This window comes from Myripristis murdjan, chromosome 19 (assembly GCF_902150065.1).
Source record: "Myripristis murdjan chromosome 19, fMyrMur1.1, whole genome shotgun sequence".
Lineage (NCBI taxonomy): Eukaryota > Metazoa > Chordata > Actinopteri > Holocentriformes > Holocentridae > Myripristis > Myripristis murdjan.
In genome coordinates this window covers 5,273,112-5,300,287 of record NC_043998.1, presented here as the reverse complement: position 1 = coordinate 5,300,287, position 27,176 = coordinate 5,273,112, and the positions used below count along the sequence as shown (strand labels likewise).

Sequence of the window (27,176 nt, the reverse complement as noted above, 5' to 3'; positions counted from 1 at the left end):
AGTTTTGAAACGGTTTCCATCATGTATTGTTGCTGTGTCAGAACTATTCACATAGCAGCTTACACAACAATGTTCAACATATAAATAAACACGTGGAAATAAGTAAAAAGGGGGTGGGGGGTGGGGGCCTTGGGCCAGTCATTGCAGTGCTCAGACACTTTTGTAAGAGTTAAAAAAAAAAAAAAGAATTCCAGGGGCTGTAATTCTATATAAAAGCTTCTGTATTTACACTGGTTACATGAATGCAGTCTGACACATTGTTCAAGTTTTTTCAAATAAACTGCATGAAGTATGTCTTTATTACTCACCAAACAACGTTGGCTATGTACAATTATATTAGTCTATTTATACGCTTGTAAAAAGAAGCCCTGCTTTATAAAATTGTTATTCACGTCACCAATTGATCTATAAACAATAATGTAACAAGAAATCAATGAACGGTTTTCCTGAGTACAGTAAGATCAGCGCCAGTGTTGGTTTCCAATACTGCATTCTTCCTTTGCTAACTTTTTCTTTTTTTTTTTTTTTTAAGTTTTCGTGTGTATGTGTGTGTGTGTGTGTGAGAGAGAGAGAGAGAGGGAGAGAGACGGGGTAATGGGGTTACACTGCAGTTACCAATTCCTAATGCTATGTGTGGTGCATCTGCAGGCAAAAGCCTAACAGAGAGATTCCATACGCCAGCAGCATTACCTCTTGACAAAAGTTAGACAAGAGTGTAGTCGTTTTGTGTGTCTACTGTGAGTGTGTGAAAAGTTATAGTCTCAACAAACAGAGAGGACATCTCTTCTTCAAAATAAGGCCCAGTGGCAGGGTAGGAGGGTTAGAGTGGAAACTGAAAAAGGCAGACTTGTGTTTATATACAATCCATTGACTTAATTGACCTACATTCTGAGAGGTTGAAAATTTAGATGTTATTCTACAAATAAAACATTTTTGCATATGCCAGCCCCCTCCAGAGCTAAAACTCACACTGCTGGGTCTCAGCCACTGAAGGTGGTGACCAACGAGATGACGAGGATGAGGATGAGGATGGCGACGCAGACGGCGATCCAGATTTTCTTCTGCATGGAAACAAAGAGAAACAGGTTAAACATCAAATACACCAACAATCGATGAGGTTATTTCCAACAAGATTCAATCGGACATTGTACCTTGCGTGCTTTCTGTTGATACGTGACTGCTTTCTCTGTGTCTGCCTTGGCCTTTTCCACATAGTTACTGGACTGTTTGATGTTTGTTTCAATGCGGTTGACCATTTCCCCCTGCATGAGAACAAGAAAAACATGTCAGAATCAGACCATGACTTCAAGCACAAGACAAACGTCTGATGAAACTTGTCAAAGCTACATCACCTGAGCCTCCACCTCCATGGCCAGGTACTGGAACATGTCGTGCAGGTCCCTGATGCTCCTCTCCAGTTTCAGGATCTCATCGTGCCGCGACTCGATCTCGTTCAGAGCCTGCTTGGTGGCTTTCGCATCGATCAAGATCTGCATACCACAGTGCAAATACATGTATGAGCTGCGGTGCATAACATATAAGTCACACACAAAAGATTTAGCAAGATACAGCTAGGCTTGGGCTGATATCTGATAATATCAAGTATTGCAATGTTTGCACCCTTATGAAATATCTGCTACAATATGAAATACAGATTTGTGTTTCACTCTTATGGTTTCATTTAATTTCATTTCTATCTGATTAGAAAAGCTTTGATTGATGGCCTGCAGCTTGTGGCCACATATCAGTGGTTTTCAAACTTTTTTATGATCCAGGCCCCCAAGCTGACTTTCATTAAAGCCACACACCTCCTTTTGAGGTGATTTTGGCCCAAGACCCTGACATGAAAAGATAATCTAGTTCGTGTTGACTTTTAAATTATGTGGATGCCACACATGAACACTGACAATTGGATTCAAAGTGGTGAGATCAAAACATAATGTTAGAGTAACTCATACATTTTTGTATCCCAGCATTTTCTATTAAATGAAATTACTGTAACATTTTGCTGTGGACCGCTTGGAAGCCTCTCAAGCAGCCCCTGAAAACCACTGATCTATATTTAAACTGATCTATATATAAACATTTATGAGATTTTAGAAGAATTTAGAACAACTTCAATGGATTTTTGGTGGAAATATCATCAAAATATTGCAACAACACATTTTATTTGAACAAGACCATGTCATGATATTAAACTTTGGATACTGCCCAAGCCTAGATGCAGGGTCTCATCTATTATAGCTACGATGCACATTAAGAGCCAACATGATTGTGTAAGGGTTTGCTCTATGAGCTAGGGCCAGACTAAAGAGATACGGAGAGGCTGCACATCCATTTTCTCTGATATGCTTACCAAATCGGCTGTCCGGTTTGAGCAACGACAGTGGCTACAACAAAGCAAATCTGTGATCATTTAACACAAGCCATTTGCAGTCATTCCCCCAAATAACGGAGCACACATTGTTTAGTGTTGTGCAATGGGTTACAGAGAACACTGGCAGATGGAGGAGGGGAAAAAAAACAACTGAAAATGTTTTTGCGCTGCAGTGAGCAGGTAGTTTCCTGCTGTGGTTTTCTTTAAGGCAGGTACTGTTCTCCCCCACAGCCTGATTCCGTGGAAGGAAAAACGCACTCACATTTTGCGTAAACACATCCGTCTGTCCACTTTCGAGCATGGCGTCCAGCTCCTCGTCTGTTACATTGTTGCCAGCTGAGGGGAAAAGTTCATGATGTCAGTGTTTTGAATAGTGGCTGTTCATGTTTGGAAGGGTTAGAGAAATGTCACAGTGGACACAGATGAATACAGATCAGATCCCCTTGTGTTGAAATCAAGACATGCTCTCGCTGACTTGGTGATTCTTGTTGACAGCTTTTTGCATAATAAGCAAATATTCTTCCCATGACAATATCTGAAATAGTTTAATGTAAGTTTAATGTTTTACTTCACCCATCGTTTTTACACTTTATCCTTGTTGTTTTATTTATGGTTTTTAATAAGCCATTTTTTGTTTGTTTTTGTACTGTTTTTACATTTTACTATTCCCTATGCCTGCCTGTTTATTCATAAATTGCTGTGAATTTTATTGTGTTTATGTGACTGTTGTAAAGCACTTTGTAGCGCTGGTTTTGATAAATGCTATACAAATAAACTTTATAATGATGATGATGATGAAGATTACTATTGTTATTATTATCATTATTATTGTTGTTGTTGTTGATAACAGAAAAAAAGGACAAAACACCTCAGCAGAATTTTTTGGAAGTTGACTATTCCACCCTAACAATTTTTTCCTCAGGATGGGAAAACATAGCACTCATGTGGTGTTTTTATGTTTTTTATTACTATTATTTGTACCAATTAATACATTTTTTTTATGTCACAGTAAAATATTTTTTTTTTAATTCCAACTGTCTAAGTGGATGTATTTACATCAACTATAATGTAATGAATTTAGCTGACTAAGACCATTTTAGTCGGTAAAAATTTGGCTAAATTATGCCATTACTATAATATGACAAAGTTTAGACATCATTTATCACAAGGGTCAGACGACATTTAAAAATGAAGTGAAAATCAACACATATGACACTTCTACTTTCTTAGACAGTGTATCACAGATTGAAACAGCGAGAAAGAAGAAGGCTTGTGACAAAAGCCATGAGATCGACTGAAACCCGTGATGTTGCAACTTGCCGCAGCATAATGAGCCATCAGGATGCAACAAGGGATGTGGTCAGCAAAGCAGTGATTTACCAGAAGAAAAAAGGAGATCTAAGACCAAAAACCCCAACACTTGAAAATTAAAATGAAAGGAAAACTGAGAAACACTGGGGAAAAAAAAGACAAAATAATCACATCCCTGCCCGATGTGCTTACTGATTTTAAGTTGCCTCTGTATCCTCTCCACGTTACGATCTCTGTACTGAGCCTGGATGGTGTTGCAGTGACCCATCAGCTCCACAAACTCCTTGGACAAGACGCCGTGCTGCACACAGACGGAGAAGATTCAGTTCACAATGTTACTTTACAGAGCCTTACAGTTTGAGGCCCAAGCCTGAATCAACATACAGACAGAAGGAGATGAGCCTTGACCTGACAATCACCCACAATACTCTAACTTCATCCTGTCTCAGATGCTACTTTGCCTCTGGACTCTTTTTTTTCTTACACTTGAAGTTGTGATGACCTGATAAAGTTGCTGAACGATGTTTAAGAGAGGAAAGACAACCTGATCGATCTGCTAAAGAGAACTGCAGGCCAGTGCATTAAGGCAAAGAAAAAAATCAATGAGTAAAAGCTCAACCTGTGTCCGTTGCATCCTCGTGTTTATGGGTATGTATTTGCCATCATCCTCTCCCTTCTTAGGTTCAATGGCTGCAAAAAGGAAAAAAAAAGTCTGATGAGTCTAAATCAAGTGACTCCTAAACAGCAAATAAACAACATAGTCTTCATTTTTATCCATCGTGCTGGTGATGGTACCCACTCTTCAGTTTTTTCTGGATCTGGCTCGCCATAGTTTTGATCTCCTCTCGAAGGGTCTGCAGCTCTTTCTTCATACCTAACACAAGAGGAAAATTCCATTTTCAACAACCAAATGCCTTTATGACGCCACACGTGAGCCCTGTGTGTGTGGTGAGATGCCAATCCTTAAAATTCATTATGCTTTAAAACAATTACACATTTTCTAAGAGTGAACTTAACAGTGAGCAGTACCCTGCAGTAACCCATGGTTTGCATACTCTCTATGAGACTTAATTCAAATAATTTCAGTGATTTCAATGCCTGTAAGCAGGCTTTGAGCGCACTATGGGCAGGTTTTGCTCTTTTGTACCTTCTTTCTTTTGTACCCTCTTTCTTTTATAACACTTACTATCCTCTGGCAGCGCCACACCCAGCACCGTTTTCTGTTTGTTCTCAAGGTCGGACACCTTTTTTTTGAGAGTCTCCAGACCCTCCCGAATTTCTTGCACCTATGAGAGGTAAAGAAATTGAGTCTTAAGAGTTTATAGTGGCCTCACCTCCCATCTGTTGCAACATCTAACAGTAACACCGATGCACAGAATCTGCTATTTCCGCACACATAATAAAAGTGTTTTTTACATACTAGGCCATTCTGCAACATCCATTACAGAGAGACTGGGAGCCGCAGGGACTAAACTGTTGACAAAACAAACTGAGAACAACCCCAACATACCTGACAGGATCATGTCATGCCACACCTGACACTTATAAATATAGCGCATTGCCCATTTCATCTGCCTCAAAACGTAAACAGGATTTTTGACATTCATTTTATGACACGTGACTCATTTTAGCAAAAGTGAAACATCTGCTGTCAAGGGAGTGTACCCTTTTGTCTGAGGGGGATTGTGAGCCCAGGAAAGTCTGGGTTGAGCTCACCTTCTTGAAAAAGGCTTCATTCTCCCTCTCCTCTTTGACTGAAGAGGTGCCAGGCTTGATCATCAGCGCTCTGCCCTCCTCATCCTCATCTGAGCACTCCGCACTCTGCTGTGGGTTGGACAGTGAGGAGAAAATGTGCACACTGAAAACACAACAACTGCTCTGCCATGGCCGAGTAACTTGTCATTTTCCAGCAGAGCAGAGCAGCCACAGCCCTGCCCTGGCCTGGCCTGGCACATCCTCTTAGGAAAACTCAAGTTGATTCAAACGGAAGCTGCAAATGCCATGAAGCTAAAGTTAACGCGAAAGCACGCCAACTGGTGAACAGCGCTATTATGATCAAGAGATGACTTTCCTTTCTCATTCAAAGCTGTCAGGCCAGAAACATCGATGTCTGCAGACGCTACTTCGCTGAAGAAATGAAATTAGGAAAGTTAGCAGACATAGCGTGCTACTGCTAACGTTAGCCGTTTTCTTTGAAACTCACATTTCCCAGTTCTTTCGTTCGGTCCCGCATTTTTCAGAGAAACTCAAAGAGGGAACTAGACGACGAAATGTCAGACAAGCCGTAGTGCTATGCCGAAGTCTGGAAAAGCTTTCCCAAGGAGCGAAAAGCGTGTAAACTTTCCTCCAAGTGTCATTCAGCAAGTAAACTGTAACACTTCTTCTGATAAACACGGAAACACTGAGGATTTCCATTCGGGGCTCAGCTGCGCCCCCTGTCGCAGTGGAGTCTAAATGCACGGCAACGACTGAGCCTGTTTCCTTGGATGCATTTTCACTATAGACTGTGTATAAGAAGTTTAAAACAACACGCCCGAGCAGTTAAACATGCTTTATAAATTAAATTCAAATGATACTTTCCTATGTACATGGTGAATTTGACATGTGAATGAAAGCTAAAGCTCATAGCGTAATATCCTTAGCATTGGACATGGTCATGTTTCTTTAGACAGCTATGGTCCTAATGATAATTGGATTTCCATATATGACAGATAACTTACTAAGTCATGTGTTAGACATTCTTATTAGGACATGTGCATGGAAATTCAAGTGGACATATTTCGTAAATAAACAAACAAATAAATGAATAAATATAACACTGGAACTGCCTTTTTTGCTTACCCCATGAATCAACATTTTCAAACAGAATGAAGGAATATTTATTTAGGATTGTGTAGGTGCTATCCTGCCTAACTTACCGTCTGTAAATACTTTCCAACCATAAATGACAGGTGTACCTTTTGTTAATAAAACATCATGTTATTGCTTTTGTCTTGTCATACATGCATGACAGATGACAGATCATTTCAGACCAACACACTTATCTTACCCCCTTTGCACAAAGTGATAACAGTATCCTTGTTGCATATTACAGTCAGCATGTCAATGACTTATATATATATATATATATAAAAAAATCAGCACAAACAATATCTAAGCCCCTCATGTTTGTCTGCTTACATCAAAGATGAGTGTTTCTCTCACATGACGGTGCCTTACAAGAGACAGTCGAGCTGATTCTGTTGCCATGATTGAAACACTGTGGGTTTGATTTTTGTTTTCCTTATGCAAATAAATACAGAAAAATATGTGCATCCCAAACGTCACATCACTGGCACGGCTTTATAAAAACCTTTTCACTCTGCCCTTACGGCCACAAGGTGACGCTGTTTGCCTGCAGATTGCACCAAGCTCACAGGCCTACAAGCTGCAATCACGTTCCTGTTTAAGTCACTTTGTGTTGTAATTTAGGCTTTCTATGATATGAAGATGGTCAAAACTGAGCCAGATTACACCTCTGTGGCATCAGCATAGGATAGGCTATCATCAAGACTGAACTGGGAGCTGAATAGGCCACAATAAATCTACAAACAGATTATAAATCAATTTAATGCCATTCAGAGTTGCATTACTGTTGGGCGTGGAAAACTTGTTAAGGATTATTGATAAAGAGAAGTATCGGTGTGCGGTATTTCAAATAATAAATAATAAACCTGCAGCACTTTAAATCAATAAATGTCAGTCAATCAGATAAATTACATAGGGGGTAAGCATTGATTATGCTTTTAGGACATCATAAACTGCTTTACTCATTTTATTACTATAGTGGCAAAATTAATAGGAATTAAACTAGGTCACAACTGTCATAGAATTTATTTAGTATTGTTGTTGTTGTTGTTGTTGTTGTTGTTGTTGTTTTAGTGGTAGTAGTATTGTTATTGTTATTAGTAATGGTATTATTTTGCTTGATCAGTGTTGTTAGGATTAATTAAGCACCCAGTGGTTCCGCTTTTTTCTTTCTTTGTTTGTTTGTTTAATATGAGTAATTCTATTATCATATAAATTTGGGGACTATATCCTGAACTGCATTTCCCATGGTGCACCAGCGGAGAGCGTCGTGTCGTGAGCTGTCACTCCGCTCGGAGAGAAATTGGTCCAGCATCTGTGGAGCGGCAGCGGAGCGGATGACAGAGACCTCGGCAAAATGTGCAGAAATTAGCCCGCCGCTCTCGGTTTTCGTGTGAGGTTTTGCCACGGCGATGCAGCACCTGGATGTGTGAGGGAGCCTCGCCTGCCAGCCACCTCCGAGGAGACCGGACTTTGTGTCAGTGAGATATGTGGAGCGGCTCTGCCCCTCGCCGTTAACGCAGAAAAACACAAGATGAAGAAACAATTCAATCGGATGAGGCAGCTCGCCAACCAGACCGTGGGCAGGTAAGAGCAAAATCATAATTGTGGCATGTGGCTCGTTTGCGTCAGAGAGCTGTGGGACTTCCAGGGAGATGGACGCATCCTACTCGGCTTTGACCGGAACATCCAAGATACGGATTTGTAGCCCGTATCGCAGCCTGCCATTCATTCATATGTGCGGCTATTGTCGCTGCCAGGTGGTTTGATTCGCACAGTGTATTAAGCCACAGTGCGGGTCAAAGTGCCTGTGTCAACATTATGGGTCTGATTGAGCTCAGCAGGGACGAGCGCATCCCCACACAAATGAGGAGAGAGCAGATGAGACTGGTACCCAAGGACCAGGAGCGTCCACCAGGCTCAGCTGCAGCCGTGGCCACCGTGAAAATGAGCTCACCAGCCTTGTAAATACTGGGTCCAGTCCCAGCAAGCCATGCAACTTTTCCTGTGTGTTTCAATCTTTACAGAAAAAAAGAAAAAGAGCGTGTTACTCCTATAAATTGTATAAGATGGTTGAGCAAGTTCCACTTCAGTGCCTCACATATCCATCAAACATGGTGACATGTCAAGGATGGTGGCACTATGAATCCAGGAGTGATAAATCCCACTGAAGCGAATCTTGGCTGCACAAGGTTGGGTTAGACAAACCATGAGGTGGAATGAGCAAATAAATGCAGTTACTCAAGATTACTTTGTTTAGTTACAGACCACGTTTATGGGGTTGTTATTGCAGGTGATGCTACACATTTTTTCCATCTTTTTTCAGCCTGAGGAATTGAGTCTTCCGACTTGGGATCCTGTTATAAAGCTTCCTTTATTGTGTGAGTGGCCACTTGCAGAAGGCACGTGACCCATAGTTTGAAAAATACAGTACAGCCTCTTTTTCAAGAAGCATACTGGTGCAATCCAATGTCTGTGCCTTCACAATGGGATTCAATGGCCAAGACAGTGTAGTGGCAGCTGTGTATCAGAGGGGGTGTCTGTGTCATCGCTTCTAAAAGCCCTCCAGCCAAACTGGATTGCTGTGGTGAGGAATCTGGTGGCGCGGAAGTGAAGTCAAAGAGGTGTAACTCCAGCTCTGTGTTGAGTCTTTGTCTCTCCTGTTTGTCAACCCCACCCTTACCTCATAACTGAAAGTTAATGTCAAATGTCAACACCGTGCCTTTGGTGACCTGGATGAAGTCTTGTGTTTTTATCACCGTTTGCAGTCTTTACAAGTTTGTATCGATGTTGCTAACGGCTACAAAATGGGCCTGCCATATCAAAACATGGTGAGGCTGATTTGTGCGTTGTCAAGCACAACAGCTCGTTCCAGCTCCCAGCTTTCATATAAGGCGTTTGATTTCTGTTGTATTGAAAGTATTCTATAACCGGGGTTGTTTGTTTTGCTTGGCTGACAGTGGCAGCCGATGAAGCCGGCACACCAAGAGGATTGTGTGTCATGTTATTGTGTACCTTGCTCACTCACACTCCGGCTGCAAGGAGAGAAGCTGATACAGGCGGTGATCAATGAAAAAGGTATTACTGTTTCTCATGCTTTAACAGAGTCGGCTTGGCGGTGGGAACTGGAGACACTTGGGTCATTTACCCATTTGAGAGGGATTAGTGGAGTCACTAGATCACTGGAATTGTGCAGTATGGGATAACAGATGTATTGCTCTGTAAAACCACTTATTCACAGATATATAAATATATAAATGTGTGCTTGTATATGTGTGTGTGTGCACTGGCCCAGGTGCTTGTTTACCTCCTTCGTCTGGCTGGGAGCTGGAGCACTATAGCCCACTGAGGCGTAACATCCCGGTAATGAGTTCTAACCTGTATCCTAAGAAGCGGAACAGCAGGAGCAATTAGTCATATTTAGAGGGGAGAGACTCAACACAACTCCTCGCTGCTGGCCGCTCAGGTAATGGCGGATGTTTCCACGACCTTGGCAGCCTGTGTCACCAGCCAGTTGTGCCCGAGTCGTAGCTGGTGTCTCCTCCTGTCGTGAGGGGGAGATGGAGATGAAGCGTTGAGATGATTTGAATTATGTATCGTAACCTTTATTTAACAGGGAAATGTCATTGGAGAGTGCACGCGTGCTCTTTTGCTTGCTTCTCATTCATAGTTACACATGTTATTTTAGGAAGGGGAAAGCGGCACTCATTCACTTTCCCACCCACATTTTCCAGCCGTGTCTGAGATTTGAATTAGATTGCATGAAATGGTCTACGAGGCAACATTTGGAAGACGTCCCCAAGTGTTTTAGACTTTATTTATTATTTCTCTTTGTTTTCTTTGACCGTTAGGAGTTTCATCATGTTAAGAAACCATACAGAAACAGACCCTCTTGAATCCATGAAGCATCTCCCTTTAAAAAGATATTTCAGTCGATGTTATTCTGGTCGAAGATATAGGTCAAGAGGGGTTCTGACACAGTTAAACACATCTGCAAAATCCTCGGCCTGCATCATTAATCCTGCGTAATGCTGCGTAAACTGTGACTGAATGAAAACGTGTAGCTGTCTGTGAGGTTATGGCAGGAAGGAGACAGCTAGGCCGAATCCTCTTTTGGCTCAGTCACTTCTTTGCTGTTTTATTTTTAGCTCATCTTCTCATTCACATTTTTGTGTTGACTGCTTTCATTGAGCAGTCAAGGCCATACATGTAAGAGACTGTCTGTTTTTGTAGTGGGTTTGTGGACAGACAGGTCTGTTAAGGGAAGCATATTTCCCTCGTGGAAAACGGAAACTAGAGGTCTGTGTTTGGGTCCAGATGCTAGGTCAGCAAAATAAGCTGAAGAATGTAGAGGTGAGACAATAGTCAGAAGAGAAAAAATGTATCTCAGGGATGTTGGAAATTGGGTTTCTAATCTTCAACAACAGGCTGAAAAATGGTTTCTTATCATCACTGAGTGGTATAGGCTACAGGCCACCAGACCTAGAGGCATTGTTTGTTTCTGCTCATGCACATTCCATTTTCGTCCCTAAACCATTATCGACTGTCAGTTGGTGATTGAAGAGAGCACGGTGAATTGCATGTTTTTCATAGGAAAAAACAGCAGACATGCCATTAATGGCTTCATTATTTTTAGTTATCCATTTCATGCATTAGTGTTTTCCCTGTCATACTCTGGGGCAGATTGATGCACAGCCATGCAAGGACAGAAACCACTGTTTGACTGATCGATGGACAAATGATTTTTGTGACTTTTGTCAGCATGTAGGCTATTGCTTTCCTACAGGAGCTGACAGGCACCATCTGAGCAACATGCAGTGGATGCCTGTGTTTGGTTGTTACTTGCGAGGCTGTCCACAAGGAAACCTGATGCAGAACTGGTGTCACTGGCCATGCGGTGGCTTTATTCAACAATGTGACAGCAGGGGGAAAAACATGGGATGTCTTACCTTCCAAACATTCCCTGCAGTGTCCCTGACATGCTTACAGACCTCTATTCCTGTCTGTGACACAGTTTTGTATACACACAATCATTTGACAGGTTCAGTTCTTGTGTAAGTGAGACCTGCTTAAAACAGAAACCTGAATCATACATGAATGTATTTCCAGAAAACAACTAGACATATGAGGTTTTTTTGTGCAACTGTTTGTGACAGTTTCCTTGACATTGATTCAGCATGTCCGCATGCTGATTCACCATTAACAGGCCCTGTATGTGTCTGTGTCAAGGTGTACAGTTCCTTAGGGGGATCAATCATGTCTTGTTTCCCCCTCAGTCCCTGACCAGCGGCTCCTCGGACATTTCATGCAGCGCTGACTGCGTCCTTGTACCAGCCACATAGTTGTCCTTACCTTGTCGCCACTGTCAGCACTGAGATTTATTTTTTTTGTATTCTGAGGACGGAGCTTCCATTTGGCTCACTGTTATGCACTAATAAAGAATTGCTCTATTGTATATTCTTCAGATTAGTACAAATGGCTTCATAGAGGTGAACATAAATTATGCTAATCTGTTTTTCATCCTCCTTGGCTGCTGGGCCATTCATTGGGAAGATAATGAACCCATTTGTCAAACATGGTGCGTGTATGTAGTCTTGCTTGTATAGTGCAGCGTCTCTGTGTTAATTCCAACAACATCCTCAGGATTTGAGAATTGATTACCCTTTATTTAGAACATAATTAGTATTCATGGGTACTTAAGATGCTGAACACAATGAGAATATGTTGTTCTGGGAGCATGATAAAATGATGGAGGTTAATATTAGAGATACCCTGGTCGCTGCCTGGTTGCCACAAGCTGTTTAGGGCTGAAAGGGTAGAGACATGGCACAACTAACAGGACCTGACACGGGTGACATTACATTTAGAGTGCAAAGTGTTGCACCTCCTGGTGTTGACATGCAGAGGGTGAGAGAACAATTATTACGATTACTACAATAACTATCATTGTCTTCCTGTGGAAATGAATGTTTATGCATGGATTCATTTATATGTGCATGTGTGTGTGAATGTTTATATGTACCCACCACACATGTGAGTGTTGCTCATTAATCAAGGTGATAGTGTGTTAATGATAAATTCCTGCAAGTAATTAGAACCTGGACCTGCTATGCGTTGGCTCTGCTGTAATTATGAGTAAATGAAAGATGCTAGCAGCTTGCCAGGGTGTTGGGGGAACAGCGCACACTCATACTCACACACAAACGCTCATTTTCTCACTTCCAGAGATGCACTCGCTCTCTCACACACACATGCTAACATACACCTCTGTTCCAGCGATCTCAAAATCAATCACTCTTTTTCGTCTTGCGCTCGCCTCACACAACCATTTACCATCTTTTTGTTCTCCATGCCTGCCCTGTGTTTCTCTGTCTTTGCCATTCTCTGTATTTTGACATGTCTTTGGCACTCCACCTTGCCCTGCAGTCTTTCTGTTTGCTGCCCTGAAAGCGTACCAACCTCTGAAATAATCCTTTGATAGTTATGCTTGGAAAGCGATTAGGATAGAAAAAAAAAGGAGATGATATGGTGGCTGACGCTACCTCTTTGGATAAAAATAACCTCTTTTTTTTTTTTAAACACAGTGACTGAGACGCATTATGGTATTCTTGTTCCGCTATAGTGAGGCTCATAACACTAGATGACATTTCCAATTGAATTACTACATGGAGGCATAGTTTCAGAGTTAAAAACCATTGCAGACACAGGCTTTCTTTTGGACTGTTCTTTTGGGACCCTGTCTCTGGTTTCGTTGGTGAAACTGAGGGAGTTGCTAAGGGAGATGTCATTGTCAGTGGAGCATTACTGCAGTCACTGGAGTGTGATGTTGGAGATGCTGAGCCCCTCAGGACTGTGCAGACAGACTCCACAGCCCAGCTCTCTCAGCTCTGTTGCCGCTGCCGCCGATGATGATGATGATGACTGCCTGGCCTTCAGAACAGAGTTTGCTTCAGCCAACTGGATGCTGCTGCACTGCTCATACACTCATCAAAGATAAATGCAGGGAGGAGGTTTTTATACTCTCAAATTTTGCTATCAGTATGGTGTCCTATATTCTTTGTCCTCCGCTTTTGCCTTGATTTCTTCAGGGGAGGTTGATTGAGCACACAGCAACTCTTTTTTGAAGTCTCTTATTCCAGTCTCTTTGAAGAAATTATAATCAAGGACAGTTGTGAGAAAACTCAACTGGTGAACTCTTTGACCTACAGAGCCAGAGCAGCATTTGAAGTCAGAATCAAGCCTCATTTTTATCCGCAGGCATGTTAATCTGTTAAAGACAGAGACTGGACAGGGCCTGCTGGGCTACTGCAGCAGCACATCGTTTTGTTTATTTTGCTCATTAGTGGAGGATCCATCATGTTGCTGGGAAAGGGCGGGAGCAGGGAGGAGATGCACAGATGATGTGCAGTGATTCAGAAAAGGGGTCAGTGGGTCTGGCTGTGTGGCACTCTGGGTTGTACCTTTTCCATCACCAGGGTAACCAGGGTCACCGGGTTCCAGAGCGACAGGCGTGGAGCAGGTGAGGCCGAGCTGGACTGAAAATCAAGGGGGGAAAACTTTATGCGATTATCTTTAAGCCAAATCTACACATCTGTGTCGTGTGTTATCGTAGCCCATCGCTAGGGATGGGACTTGATAAGATTTTAGCGATTCTGATTCCATGATCGAATCTGCTTATCAATTCGATTCTTTAACGATTCTCTTATCGAATCTCACTGGGCAAGGGAAGAAAAAAAAAAAGTACAAATGGGTTTATTTGTATTAACTTTCTTTTATATCATTGTGTTGTTAAAATGCCACCACTCCTGTCCATCCAAATGACTTTTACACAACTACATTTGAGTGTTCAAATTATTAAAATATGTATTAAATAACTGTACAAAACAAATATTGATTTTTTTCTCAATCTGGGTACAGAAGGATCAGATGCAAATAGCATTTGACTGTCCAAGGATTCAGACCACTGAGAACTGGTTCTCAACAAGAACCGGTTCTCGAATCCCATCCCTACCCATCACTGTTAAACCTTGTAGGCTTCATGTATTTCACATATAGACAGTGGAGAGGTAACATCTGACAGCTTGGTATCAGTAGGCACCAAGAGAGACTGGTAGCACTGTTGCATCCTGCGAGCTCCTTTCTGCCTTCTTCCTTCTTCTTCTTTTTTTCTTGTGAAAGTAACATTAATTACACTCATCTGAAAATCTGCACAATTACCACAGAGCCAATCTTGACCTTTAGCAGAGAGCATAACATCAACATTTTATTACTCAACATTATGAAGTATCATATTTAAAAAAATGGTGATTCATTTGTAGAAGAATCATTTCAATGAATAACCATGTTTTACAAAAGGAATGTAACAATGTCTAAACACGGCTTATTAATATCTACCCTATACAAAGTAACAGGATGATGCATTTTGTGTGTATCCATGACCACACTGCGTCTTGCGACACACCCATGACCTCACCATGGCAACCAGGCACAGGGTCGCTGAGTTCTTTTGACACAGATGTTACCCATCCAGTCGGTGGCATCACACCCTTACTCCACCTATCCTGTGTGTCCTGCGTGTGCCACGCCCATGCCAACACACTGAGATGGTTTGGAAACATTAGCTCAGCGGTGACAGGGCCCCCGCCTCGCACAAAAACATACTGCAGCCTCTGTGGACTCTACACCCTCGGCTGAAACCTGAGCGCTTCATCGACATGCATTCCAAAGCACAGCCTCAACAGGGCAGGAAATGACATCACGAGGGGGGGAATAACACTCCCCGAGCTCTTTTTCAGTATTTACACCGCTGTAATGGACACTAACTGGGCGCCTGTTACAGAACATGAATTCCACTCAAATGACCACGTCTTATGCTGGCATGTTGATGTCTCACTCCGAGCTGTCAGGTTGAGTATAGTTGAGCCCCAGCGGCTGCGGCTTAAGCTGCCAAGCGCGGTCCCAGAGAAAACACATTGCGTCAACATCCTGCCGTTACTTAATGCAAGTGGAAATGCTCACGTTAATGAGGGACGATCAGAGGCTTCCATGAGTAAACATTCTTAATTGTAAACATTTTTTTTTAGAGAGTTGCTGTTTATCTGTTTGAGCTCTCCTCTGTTGTCATAGAAGTGGTAGCCTCTGGAGACAAAGTGGTGAAAATCTCCCACGCAGTCGTGCTCACATCAAACGACCAAGCCCCTGTGAAGAATATCTAAAGTTACAAGTTGAGCCTGATGCAGTAGAGAGAGGCCTTTCTCGGTTTTCACACATTAGCAGGGGAAGCTAGCTTTCAGCAAGAGCCCTAACTCATTTCCCATGCAAATGGGAAATATTTTTTTCTCCTTTCTTGTTCTTGTTCCTTCCCTCTGCCTCAGTACATCTGTCTTCAGAGAGATTTTTCAAACTCTGCATTGAAAGGCTTCGGTCTTATATGTGCCACTTCCCTGCAGCGGGTCACTGAGAGCAGCCGTCTGAGGAAAAGAGAAATGATGCAGCACAGCTCAGGTGGAGGAAATCATTAGTTTCATTTTCCTGGTTTTATTACTCGCAGGAAAATGCCATTATTTATTGTGACAAACACAGGTAATTATGGTTCAGTAATGACATGACCTTTCTGCACAGGCAATTAAACTAATTTCTAGAGTATGTTTCTTTTTGTATGTGCGCAGTTTGGCTGTTTAATTTAATATAAGAAAAGCTTATCATAGTCCTAATTAAGTGGCGGCAAGGAAGCCTGGTGCTTGGAGAGATCATCATGTACAAGCCGAAACGCTGATAATCTACCTGCTGCAGATGCACCACGAGTAACTGATCCTCTGCCCTGAACCTGCCGTGACGTGCAAACATGTACAGTGCATGTTTCTCAGGGTTAAATACAATCCTTACTGTGTAACATAAAGCTCGTCTGTGTCCCTGCATTGTCTGGCTGTTTGATCCATGTGGAAACACAGTAAACACACAGCCCCCTCACTCACACACACACACACACACCCCCGCCTCACCCAGCTGTTGAAGAGGTGTGGCCACATTACCTTCTGCTAACCCTGTGGCCTCGTTACCACCCCTACTACACCTGTCTGTTAAACTTTAATGGGAAGTCAAACCGTTGGCGCTCAGGTGTCACTGTCTCCTCCGGGCCAGCTGTGGTGTGAGACGAAGGTCAGGGGTGAGGCGGCCAACTTCACATGCAGCTGCGGGGCTTCTTGTCCACATGTCTGGCTGCTGCACTGAATGAACAATAGCCAGTTATGTGGGATTTATTGATGAATACGTGTGTGTGCTGTGATACGACACACTGGCGAGCAAAGTGAAAAGGTTATTTTGCATTTCATTGTGACTTTAAACGTATGTGTGTGTGCGTGCATGTGTGCGTGTGACGACTATGCAGTGAATCCTGTGTGGCAGCCAACTCCGAGCCTCCTGTTGTGTGTCGGTGTTCCTCACCGTCTAAATAAAAAGAACGTAAGCCGGCAGTGTCGGCCCGTCAAACAAACGGCAGCCACACACTTCCTGATGCACAGACAGCCTCAGCTCAGGTGAAATATGGTGTGCTTTACAGTAATGGGTGATCAATATTTCCTCCGAGCACTGTAGTAGTGAGCACACTTAGGATAGTGTATATACAATGATTTGTAGTGTGTTGTGTATTCACATTGCTCTCATGTGACACTCTACAAGGCAGGGAGTGTGTCGTTTTCTTTCCTCTGGCAAGCACTGATGTAGCCGCCTCAAAGGAGCTTTTATGTGACCAATACACAGGATCGTATGCAATCATCCCTTGTGTTATGTGGCATTACAAAACACATAAATATCAGCCTCTCTCTAGGCTCACTGCATGCATTTATGTTAAAAAGAATGGTATTAACTGATTTTGTTTTTAGAAAGTTAGTGTAGAAAAGCCAGGTTTTGGTCAGATGGGTGCCTCTCATACTGTAACAGATCCGTGATACCTCAACTGTAAGTTCAGGCATCCAAAAACCGCTCTCCTTTGCACCTGTATTCTCCTTTAACACTAACTAGAGCAGAATTTCCCAAAGGAGACATTTCTCTCCAGTCCTGGGACAACACAGCTCTCATCCTTGGTCTTCAGCTCGTGATCCTGCTATTCTTGTCATGTGAGGACCATCAGACATGGACAACTGACCTGTTTTGGGCCGCGACCGAACAGGGGCCTAACCAGTGTCTCATATCGTGTCAAACTACCCGCCAGATTTGTGATTTTTAAAGACAAACTCTCTGTTTCGCCGCAGCCTCCATTCCTCCTTATGGCTATCTCAGGACCCGCATCACAGCTGCCTGCGACCCTTCGGACAAAACATAAAAGATAGAGCCCACCATTACTGTTCCCAAGTGGTTGGAGAGTCGGTTTGATAATGGACAGAGAGAGAGAGCGAGGGGAAGAGCAAGAACGAGAGAAAGGGCATAGTGTGTGTGAGAGAGAGAGAGAGAGAGAGTAATTTAGAGAATAAGGGCGCAAGAACAGGAGCATTAATTCTGGGAAAGCAAGACTCTCATCCAGAGGAACGAGCGATGATGAGGTTCGGGCACAAGGGGAGAGTGGTTATCATTGCACCGTGGATGGATGGGAGACGTCGTTTGAGTCCGCCTGAGGGGAGTCTAGTGGAAGGCTGCAGAAACGCTCCCCTTCATTTTTTTTCCCTCAGCTCCTCGGCGTATGTCTCTCCTCCTGGCTTTAACCCCTTCGGTGAGCCCCAGCGTTCCCCAGCCATAGATCACTGTAATAGGCCCACACAGCCTCGTCTCCGCACAGGAATTCCATGGCAACAGTTGAGTCATTTGTTCAGGGAGCCGCTGAGCAGATGATGTAAACATGCTGATAACGTAGATGACTTAACCAAGTGTAACGATGACGGAAAGCGATTGTGCCCGCGCGGATCTGCGGTAATTCTCTGCTCGAGCGTTGCCGTAATCTGCCTCACGCCTCTTTTATGTCTCAGAGCCTCTCACAGATCTCCGCTGTGTTCATTTAGCTGCTGTCAGGAAAATATTCTCCAGCTTTGAATAACGTGATGGCTTTTGACCTCTGTTTAGATGTGCCTTTCTCATTTTGTTGTACTCGCAATCAGCTGAAAGCATTACAAATATGCCAGCAGTGAAATTGATGCTTAATGCTCGATTTCATCAGTTAAAAGCTGGGGATTCATTTGTTGATCTGTGCAGGAGTGTACACAGAGTCAAGCCTCTCAGTCTTTGACACTTCTAGCTGCAGTCAATCTCCTTTTCAACAGTTGAAAATATTATTACAAGCCTCCCTCCTGAAAATCAGACACTTCCTCTCCCTGCAGGGGCCTTCAAATCTCTTTATCCCGCACACCTTGTAAAGAGCAGCATTGTCGCTAATGCGCTGAATGAGCTTTGCCAAGCCAAAGCGCAGCAGTTGCTCATAATAAAGTAACATTTGTGGACAGCAGTGGGTGAGCCTCATACAAAATGCAAATTGACTCTTTTTCTTTTGGGAAACATTGTTATTAAAGTAGACCAGCAAAGTCAAGAAAGTGGGGCAAACTCAGGAGACACAGTGATCATTAGTCTGGAGATGGATCAGCTTTGGCTTCCCTTTCTTCCTCTTTTTAGCGAGATTGGATCAAACTCTAAAATAACTGCTCTTGTTCTTCCTTAAAACACAGTTGCCAGTGTGTTTTCCTGCCCCAAAACAAAGGACAGTGCCAATTAGGCTGGAGGTTGGTTTCCATATCAATGAACTCTGAGAGAAACACGCTGGTATAAGTAGCACACTCTGTGGGCTTGTTGGGAGGCTGCGATGAGCTGTGCATTTTTGTGCAACTCTGCTCTAAACCGTGCTCTGAACTTGACCTTGATTCTCACTGTGAAGCTTCGGGGCAAGAGCTTGACACCTGCTAACGGTGTCAAATGCAGTTTGACCGTAGACAGACAGCTGAAGTGTGATCCAGGCATTACAGCGCACACCTGATGACACACCCTCCTCCACACTCGCAGGAGTAAACAGGTGTGCTTTTACACACCGGTAACTGGAGACACTGTGCAGAACCCCTCGCAGACTCCTCTCTCTGTGGATTGTTTGTGCTCGCAGTGTTGACAAGACGCCTCTCATTTTAGCTCATGGACTCCACTTGCCCTCTCTCCAAAACAAGTTCCCGGTTTCGTCTGAGAGCAGCCTCGCACAACAAAGCCCCAAATCAAAGGCACGGCCCTTTGATGAGGTGGCATAGTGGCGCATGAAGATGTCGGCGCTGATAGCATGATGCCTCTGTAATGAGCCATCACACAGCGGGGGTGCAGTTAGCCCCAATTTTGCTGCTTTTTGAGTCTTGAAAATGAACTTGAGTCTGTCTCTCTGTCATTTACAAGACAAATCAAAGCTGAAGTCAGTTTAGGATGCAAGGGGCAATCGATCGACTCCTCCTGGCTGCAGCCTCTGATGAGGAGGAACCAAGATTGTTCCCTTGCTCAGCGATACCAAGGGTAATGAATAGGAAGATGTCTTTGGGCCTCAGTGAAGGAGGACATCGGATGAAAGGTTTGGGTGAAGAACCTTTTGCTGTAAAGAAACTCATGCTCTGACTGTGATAAAAATAAAAGAACAAAGGACTGTACCAGTAACTTTGAAAGTTTGGCCCATTTACTACAGTTTCCCCACATTTTACAAGCAAAAAACCATTTTGTAAATCATGCAGGGGTAGTAAAGATTCCACAACATGTTATACATAACATACATTTTTGGTTGAAACACCCACCTTATAATGTTCTGCTTCTGCTGCGTCAACATTTTTAAACCACAGAACTGATGATTGGCTGCGTAAAGCAAATATTTCCCTGGGGGCTATTTTCCCTGGCGGAGGGACTATTTCACTCCACCCAGTGTCAAAGTCATCAAAACACAACAGCGCTGCAGCTTTTAGGAAAACTAATGTGGACGACTTTATTTCAGTGATGGAATACTGCTGTGAAGAAAGTTTGAAATCTTTGACAGTTCATTTTGATATTGCACCGGAATGAATGAAAAGGTTGAAAAAATGATATTCATCGGCTTTAGGCCATGCTGAGCTGGTTATAAAAAGTATTGAATAAAATGTGAAGAGGAGTCGTACAACAAATAAATAATACTCCCCAATTTGTTTCAGATCTGAAGGATTTTATTTAGTGTTTGCGTTTTACCATCAACAGAATTGTGCGTCTCTATAACTCAAAATCATTATTAGTGGCCAAATCTCTGTCCAGTAAACATGCTGCTTGTGAGTGTGTGTGTGTGACTCCTGTTTACAAAGTCCTGCTTGGCTTACAGCTGAGCAGTGTGAACCTAAACAAACCAAACACAGATTTGCAGCACTGTAAACCTTTTCTCTAAGGACTTCAGAAAATGACGGTGTGATCGCATCCGCGCGGCAAACATAGAATTTGTAAGAGTATTGCCATGGAAGTGACGGCCTGCTTTATGCACAGGACTCACCGTTAAAAAGGCTTTTCACTGACAGGGGCAGCAGAGTCAGACACTCGGATGTTTTTAGTCTCATGCACTGTCAAAATGTCAGACGTAGCCGTGACAACACTGTCAGCACTAATTGCTTTCTTGTGTGCACCGGGAAGACCTCGGTCAAATAAAAAATACTAATAATTCTTACTTTGACTACCTTATGGTCAGGGTTTACTGTAAGTGCAGGTATGTTGTCGATCAAAGAGGACGGCTGCTTTCTATTGACTCTCAAGTGCTTTCCAGTAATTCTCTTACTTTACTTACTTTATCATGCTCATAATGTTGTCTGCTTGGTGTATAATAAATTCCACCTACCTGGCAGCAGAAAAGGATAAATAAAACCACAAAGAAATATTCACAAATATAGTCTGACCCGGGTCTGTTCCTCAGGGGGAGCTTCCCTAAATACACAAAAATGCCTTCTTCAAAATAATACAGATGGCCTGCTAAGAACCTGAGGTCAGGATATTTCTTTCTTTTACAAAATCTCCTTCACACAAACTCACACAGCTCTTCCCATTCAAGAATGATTATTTTGCATCACACGTGCTGACTTTGCTTTGGCTCCATAATCTCTGCTTCACTGATCTGTGTGCGGCTGCCGGGGTGGTCTATCGATAAAGGCTGCTAGTCATGCGTACCGCTTTAATCTAACTTTGTCATCCCACAGCTGTGACAGAGGTAGTTGTACTGATACTGTCTCTCATGTCATCTTAACTTTAGCTGCAAGGTCTTGGTCGTGTACGAGACAGCTGCCGTCTCATCCGGTCATTATTGATGTGGGACGGCCCTGAGGTTGGTCGTGTTCGTGGTGATTGAGTGGGATGTTATCCTTTAGCCCGTCGGTGATGTTTTCGTCAGCAGGCTATTTAGTGCCACAGTTCACATCCGTGTAGATGGTGGCATGTTGTAAACCGCACAAGGCCCATGTTAACAAACTAGTGTATACAGTATTTAAATCTTCATTTTTGTGAAGCATGTGAGGGACTTATTTGCGATATAAATCTACTTGTTGCCAGAATTGCTGCATTCAAGTGTCATTTTCTTGATCCCAGTGGGCTGATCGGCCTTATTCTGCCTTGTTTCCGCTTATTCATGCTAAAAATTCTGGAAACAAGTGAAACTGCATTGGAAAAAAGTGGGATTTTCTCATTGCACCAGCAGACTTTTTTTTCCTAAGAAAAACAACGTTCAAACACTTAATATGAGACTGTTGTTGAAAAGGAGGGTTTTTGCGCTGCACATGTAAGAGTTGTTTACCAGTGTCGTCGTCCTGTGTGTTTTTGCTCATGAGCCTGAAGGAGTGTCGAATAACTCGTTGAATAAATGTGTGGATTAAAGGCATTCAGTCTTGTGTACGACGCATGTAAAGATGTATGATCTGCACGTAGCAACTCCTTTCAGCCTCAAATCAGGACTGTTGAGGCATGCTGCTTTTCTGTGCTCCCTAGCTCCTGTGTGGTTGTGTGTGTGTGTGTGTGTGAGGGTTACATCGAGGTCCTCTGGCATACTTAACACAGCTTTGACCCAGTTTGTTGCCTGGCTAAGTGGGTTTCTCTGTTTTGGTTTCCTGCTTTTCTCACATCTGCGCAGTCGCCCCCCCCCATGACAACAGCTTCACATTTTGAGAAGGCGGACGGGGCTCTCTGGGGAACACCACATTAACTGCTTTACTGTTTACTTAATTAAATAAAATATCACCGAACTAGAAAGGACAAGACAGGATGTATTCATTTGACCCACAGTGCTTTCCTGTTTATATCACAGTATTGCTGTATGTCTTGTTATATTGCATAATTCACAACAGTGGGTTTCAAAGTGAGGCTCGGGGATGCCCAGGGGTCCCTGAGGGGCTTCCAGAGGGCCTCCAGAAAAGAGAAGGAATAGTTGAATTTCACTGTTCATTAGTTATGAGGGATTATTTCAACTCACTGTTTTAATCTCAACACTTTGAATCTTTTTGACAGCGTTCAAGTGGCAAATGAATGAGTCAGTACTTAACACAGAACAAAATATCCGCTATACCAGGGCAGAGGTAGGCTGGCTGATTAATCAGGGCGTTATCTGGCATTTTGAGATAATGGGCATCAGCTGATATCTGCACTCACAATGCCGATAAACAAGAAATGTCTGCAGACAATATCAGCAGGCGGCCTGTCAGTGTTGGCACTCCCACTTATCTGCTGATAACTGCCGTTGTTACGTGCAGTATAACTGTATATTTTTCATTCTTAAGTTCTTTATGGACATTTATCTAGCTGACACATTTTTAAAATTTAAAATAAGTGCACTCCAGACAGAGTGCAGAGACAAAAAGACAATAACATTAGCGTGATAATAAGTCTAACATAAGTGTTTGTTTGGTGTTCTTCTTGTGTCTCATTTGTTATGATGATTAAATTTCATTAGATGGAAGAAACAAACAACAACAACAACATGATATTGGCATTATAAATAAGCCATCAGCCACCCTGCTCTCTAAATATCAGCACTGGCATCAGCCACTGGGAAACCTGCATTAGTCGACCAGCATGAAGAGTTTTTGAAAAAAACTGATTATCAACTCAAACTAACACAACACAATATGCAAGATAGTGTAGCATGAGATGGCAGCTTATCAATCTGTCTCCTCCGTTTGGAAAATGCCAGATTGTGATGTTGCACATGCAGGTTTTAAATGCATTTAAATGCCTTTTTTCGTTACTGTAAGTGTTTGACACAAGGTATGTGAAAGTTAAAGAGCACACGTGCGTGTAAACAACCTTTAAAGAGGCAGATGAGCTCCAGATCAGCTCTTTCGGCGTGCGGGCCAGACGCCACACTCTGTATCTCACACTGTATCGGTGTCTGCAGGGAGGAGGTCCAGCCAGCTTGGAGGAAGGTGTGATGCTGATGACTCACAGCCAGACTCCCCTCCCTCCCTCTCTCCCTCCCTCCCTCTCATCTTGGCTTGGAGTAACGTCTCAGGATGGGTTTCTCCTCCGAGCCGCAACGACCCACACAGCTCACTGACCATGTGCTCAACACAGATAAAGGAAAATGTCATTTATGTAAGGCTGTAAATAGCAGTTACTTTGTGGGCCGATTTTGGAGAAGAAAGGTTACCGAACGCTAAAATACTCTAAAATTACAAACTGTATAACAAGATTCACACACACAGCATTGTGGGTGAGTAAGATTCCTATCTGGCAGTGTTAGCAAGCAGCACTTTCTGGAGCTGTTTTCCTTGTACTGCAGTTACAAACATCTGCCAACCGCCAGCGCTGTGATAGGACCCTGGGTGGTTATCTGGAGGTTGTGGGTACATTTTGTGGTCTTGAACTGTTAGTGCAACTATAAAACCAAGAAAAAATGTCAGACTATCACGTGAGCCAATGGAGCAGCACCAGAAAGCATTACATGATGGCCTAACAGGTTAGATGGATGAGTCTCTGTTTTTATCCGGATGTCAGCGAATTTTTCAAGCTTACTATCCAAAATCAGGAATTCAGGACCGGACATGGAGGGGCCTCAGCTTGTTTTTGACAAGCAACACAACACTACATTGTGGGCATTCTTGTAGAAGTAATTGAATACTGTTCCAAAATAGTACATAATCATTTTGGTCAAAATATCATAGCCTGAGGTTCCGTCTTCAATATTGCCACAGTTCAGTGCCATCGATGCTATTATTTTGTCAGCAAAGGATTTCCAATCTTCAACAATTCTGCTGTCTTTTAAAAACAACCAAATTTGTTTTCAGTTGTTTTTGCCGTCATGTGCACCTTATTTTGGCTTGAACCTCCTTGTTGTTTCCACATCCTCCCGTAGCTAAGCTCGCCGTGTGAGTTTCGGCTGAAAGGAGCAGCATATGCTCCCTAATAAGATAGCAGGTGCTCGTCCCAGTGCATGCGGTGAACCAGGCTCGCTGTGGCGTGTTCGGCTTCAGACCGTAATGCGGAGTCTCTTTTGTGCCTCCACCCATCGGCCCTGCATTTGTGCTGAATTGCAAAACAGTACCAGTGCTGGAGCTGATCGTGTGAAGCCTCACTTCTGCCTTTGTCTCATGTCATTCCAGTGCTGCTCAGTGTGTGTGTGTGTGTATCTGTGTGTGTGTGTGTGTGTGTGTGTGTGTGTGTGTACGTGTGTGTGTTTGTTTGAAGACAGATGAGAGACCAGGGATATGCTGTGTGTTGCCTGAGGGCCAGTGGCCTCGCCTCCAAAGGCATCTGGTGCCCAGTCGGAGAGCCTTACATTGCCAGATAAGATCACAGCTGACATTTTGAAAACACGGAGCGTGTCCAGAGCAGGAGATGAAGCGCACCGACGGTGGGATTATATTTGGATGGATTTTCTCACCTTCCTCGCCTCCTTCCTTACCTCCTCCCTCCTTCTTTTCCTGTCCTCCATCCCTCCCTCTTCCCTCCTTACTGCATCAGCGATCATCAAATGATCCTGGCTGAATGACACAGATGTAATTGGAATCAACCTCTGTTGAAAAGCCATTGTCATTCCTTTGATGAGTTACGTGACCTTTTCTCGTTGGAAATTGGCTCGGGTAGATGCATATCAGCGTAAATCGCGCATGTTTCAAAGCCGTCATGCTGCAAACCAAATATGTGGCGTGGAGAAGCAGGAATCCAACTCGGAGCAACACGGCAAGCACATTGTTTGCTATCTGTTTAGATATTCCGCTGCAACACTGCCTGTGTTGTGCGCTGCAGTTTGAGGCCTGCATCCTGATCAGCCGCGATATGACGATGAATATTTCACCGTTACAGAATGGAATGTGGGTCGCAATGAGGAAGCCAGGCCTTGCGGGGAGCGCCATAAATATCTCTCCCTGGTTTTAATGGTTCTGCTTTATTAGGACTGTGTGTCTGCGCGGCTCGCGGTAACAGGTCCAAGGAAACCCAGAGGAGCTCAGAAGAGCCCGGGGCGAGGTGTTGCTTCATCTGTAGTCTTTGGAGCAAGAGGAATTTCTCCTTCATTTTGTCAGGCTTTGCAGGGCTCTGCAGACTGGAAAATGAATGTCTGAAGAAATGGCAGGGCTCGTGCTGTGTGCGTATATTTGTCTGGTGGTGTAACAGAAAGCTACAGGGAGGGAGACTGCGGGATGAAGAGTGTGAAAAATACAAGACACAATTATGAAAAAACTGCTTTGCCGCACGCTGAGGCCAGAAGTCATGATACCTTTTCCATTTAACCTGGTAAATCCACTCGAGTCACTCAGTCAAGAGATAGCACAAACACAGAAGATCAGCCATGAGATTTCAATGTCAAGAGGATGTTCTTATTATTTTGTAGACTGTTGCACCATGTCTGCAGTCTTTGTAGCTGTGGAGTGAAATGATCTGGGATCAGAGGCTGTAGGTGTTATTTTTAAATCCAGATAGCATCTGTGACAGTTTATCTTTACAACTCAGCTCAGGCCCGTGTGGGTGGTGTGGTTGTACCTGTGTCAGCGGCGCTGCAGCATTACTGATCCTCCGGGCACCAGGATATGAGAAAAGGGTTCCACCTGCTGTTCTGTGTGCGTGAGCGAGTTAAACCAAACTAAACCAGATAAGAGCAACAGCTGTCCTGAAACACATAAACACATAATCACACATTCATCTCGGCTGCCATGTTCTTCAGCGTTGAGGTATTTTATCTTTTATGTTCTCAGGATGCAAAACCGCATTCCCTAGTAAGAATGTGGCCTGGTCGCCGTCCCACTCGCTGCGAGGGTGTCACTCTCTCCTGTCAGCCGGTTGTCATTTCTCTGATAAACGTGCAGCTAATTTGTACCTTGGTAAACAGCCTCGCCCTCCGCCTCACTCCTTACGCAAAGAGCCGCGTTGCCGCTCTCCAGCCGCTGTGACGGGTGACTGGACTTTTTTCTTTGTCACTGTTTGTTTAAACAACCTCCATGATCAAGACAGTGACTCATTTTAGGAATTACCTGGTGCTGGTGTTCCTGCTTTATTTGCAGATCTGGAAAGAAACTATTCCTGGTTGTTACTGTCCACCTAGTTGCTGTAGTAGAAAATATTTGGCAGTAATGGATCATGCACCAAGCCTTTGTCGAGTCTTTAATGGCCCACAGGGTATTAAGGATTTGAAACTTTTTTTTAAAATTTTACCCATCCACTTTTACTTTTTCTCAAGTTGTTTTCACTTCTTCTGTCTCTTGGACGGAACACAGTT

At 43.4% G+C, this 27,176-nt stretch overlaps 2 protein-coding genes across 4 annotated transcripts in view; one reads left to right on the top strand and one right to left on the bottom strand.

Moving 5' to 3' along the window:
- Positions 1–398: 398 nt before the first annotated feature.
- stx4 (syntaxin 4) lies at positions 399–6,102 on the bottom strand. 3 transcript variants are annotated; one of them, XM_030077401.1, is made up of 11 exons: positions 5,892–6,102; positions 5,405–5,512; positions 4,875–4,974; positions 4,488–4,562; positions 4,308–4,378; positions 3,881–3,989; positions 2,640–2,713; positions 1,353–1,490; positions 1,152–1,262; positions 970–1,061; positions 399–832 (listed from the first exon to the last, which is right to left on the bottom strand). In XM_030077401.1, exons 1-10 carry the CDS (start codon positions 5,919–5,921, stop codon positions 981–983), a joined length of 897 nt encoding a protein of 298 aa, XP_029933261.1. In that variant the 5' UTR covers positions 5,922–6,102; the 3' UTR covers positions 399–832; positions 970–980. The 3 variants fall into 3 exon arrangements, with proteins under 3 accessions (XP_029933261.1, XP_029933260.1, XP_029933262.1); XM_030077400.1 differs by having other exon boundaries at positions 399–1,061; XM_030077402.1 differs by having other exon boundaries at positions 399–1,061; positions 5,405–5,509.
- Positions 6,103–7,886: 1,784 nt separating this feature from the next.
- The window catches only part of LOC115378350 (rho GTPase-activating protein 44-like), a 64,341-nt gene continuing 45,051 nt past the window's right edge, over positions 7,887–27,176 (top strand). Inside the window, exon 1 of the mRNA XM_030078578.1 lies at positions 7,887–8,122. Within this exon, the coding sequence (XP_029934438.1) occupies positions 8,070–8,122 (53 nt within the window). The 5' untranslated portion in view covers positions 7,887–8,069. The remainder of the gene's footprint in view (positions 8,123–27,176) is intronic.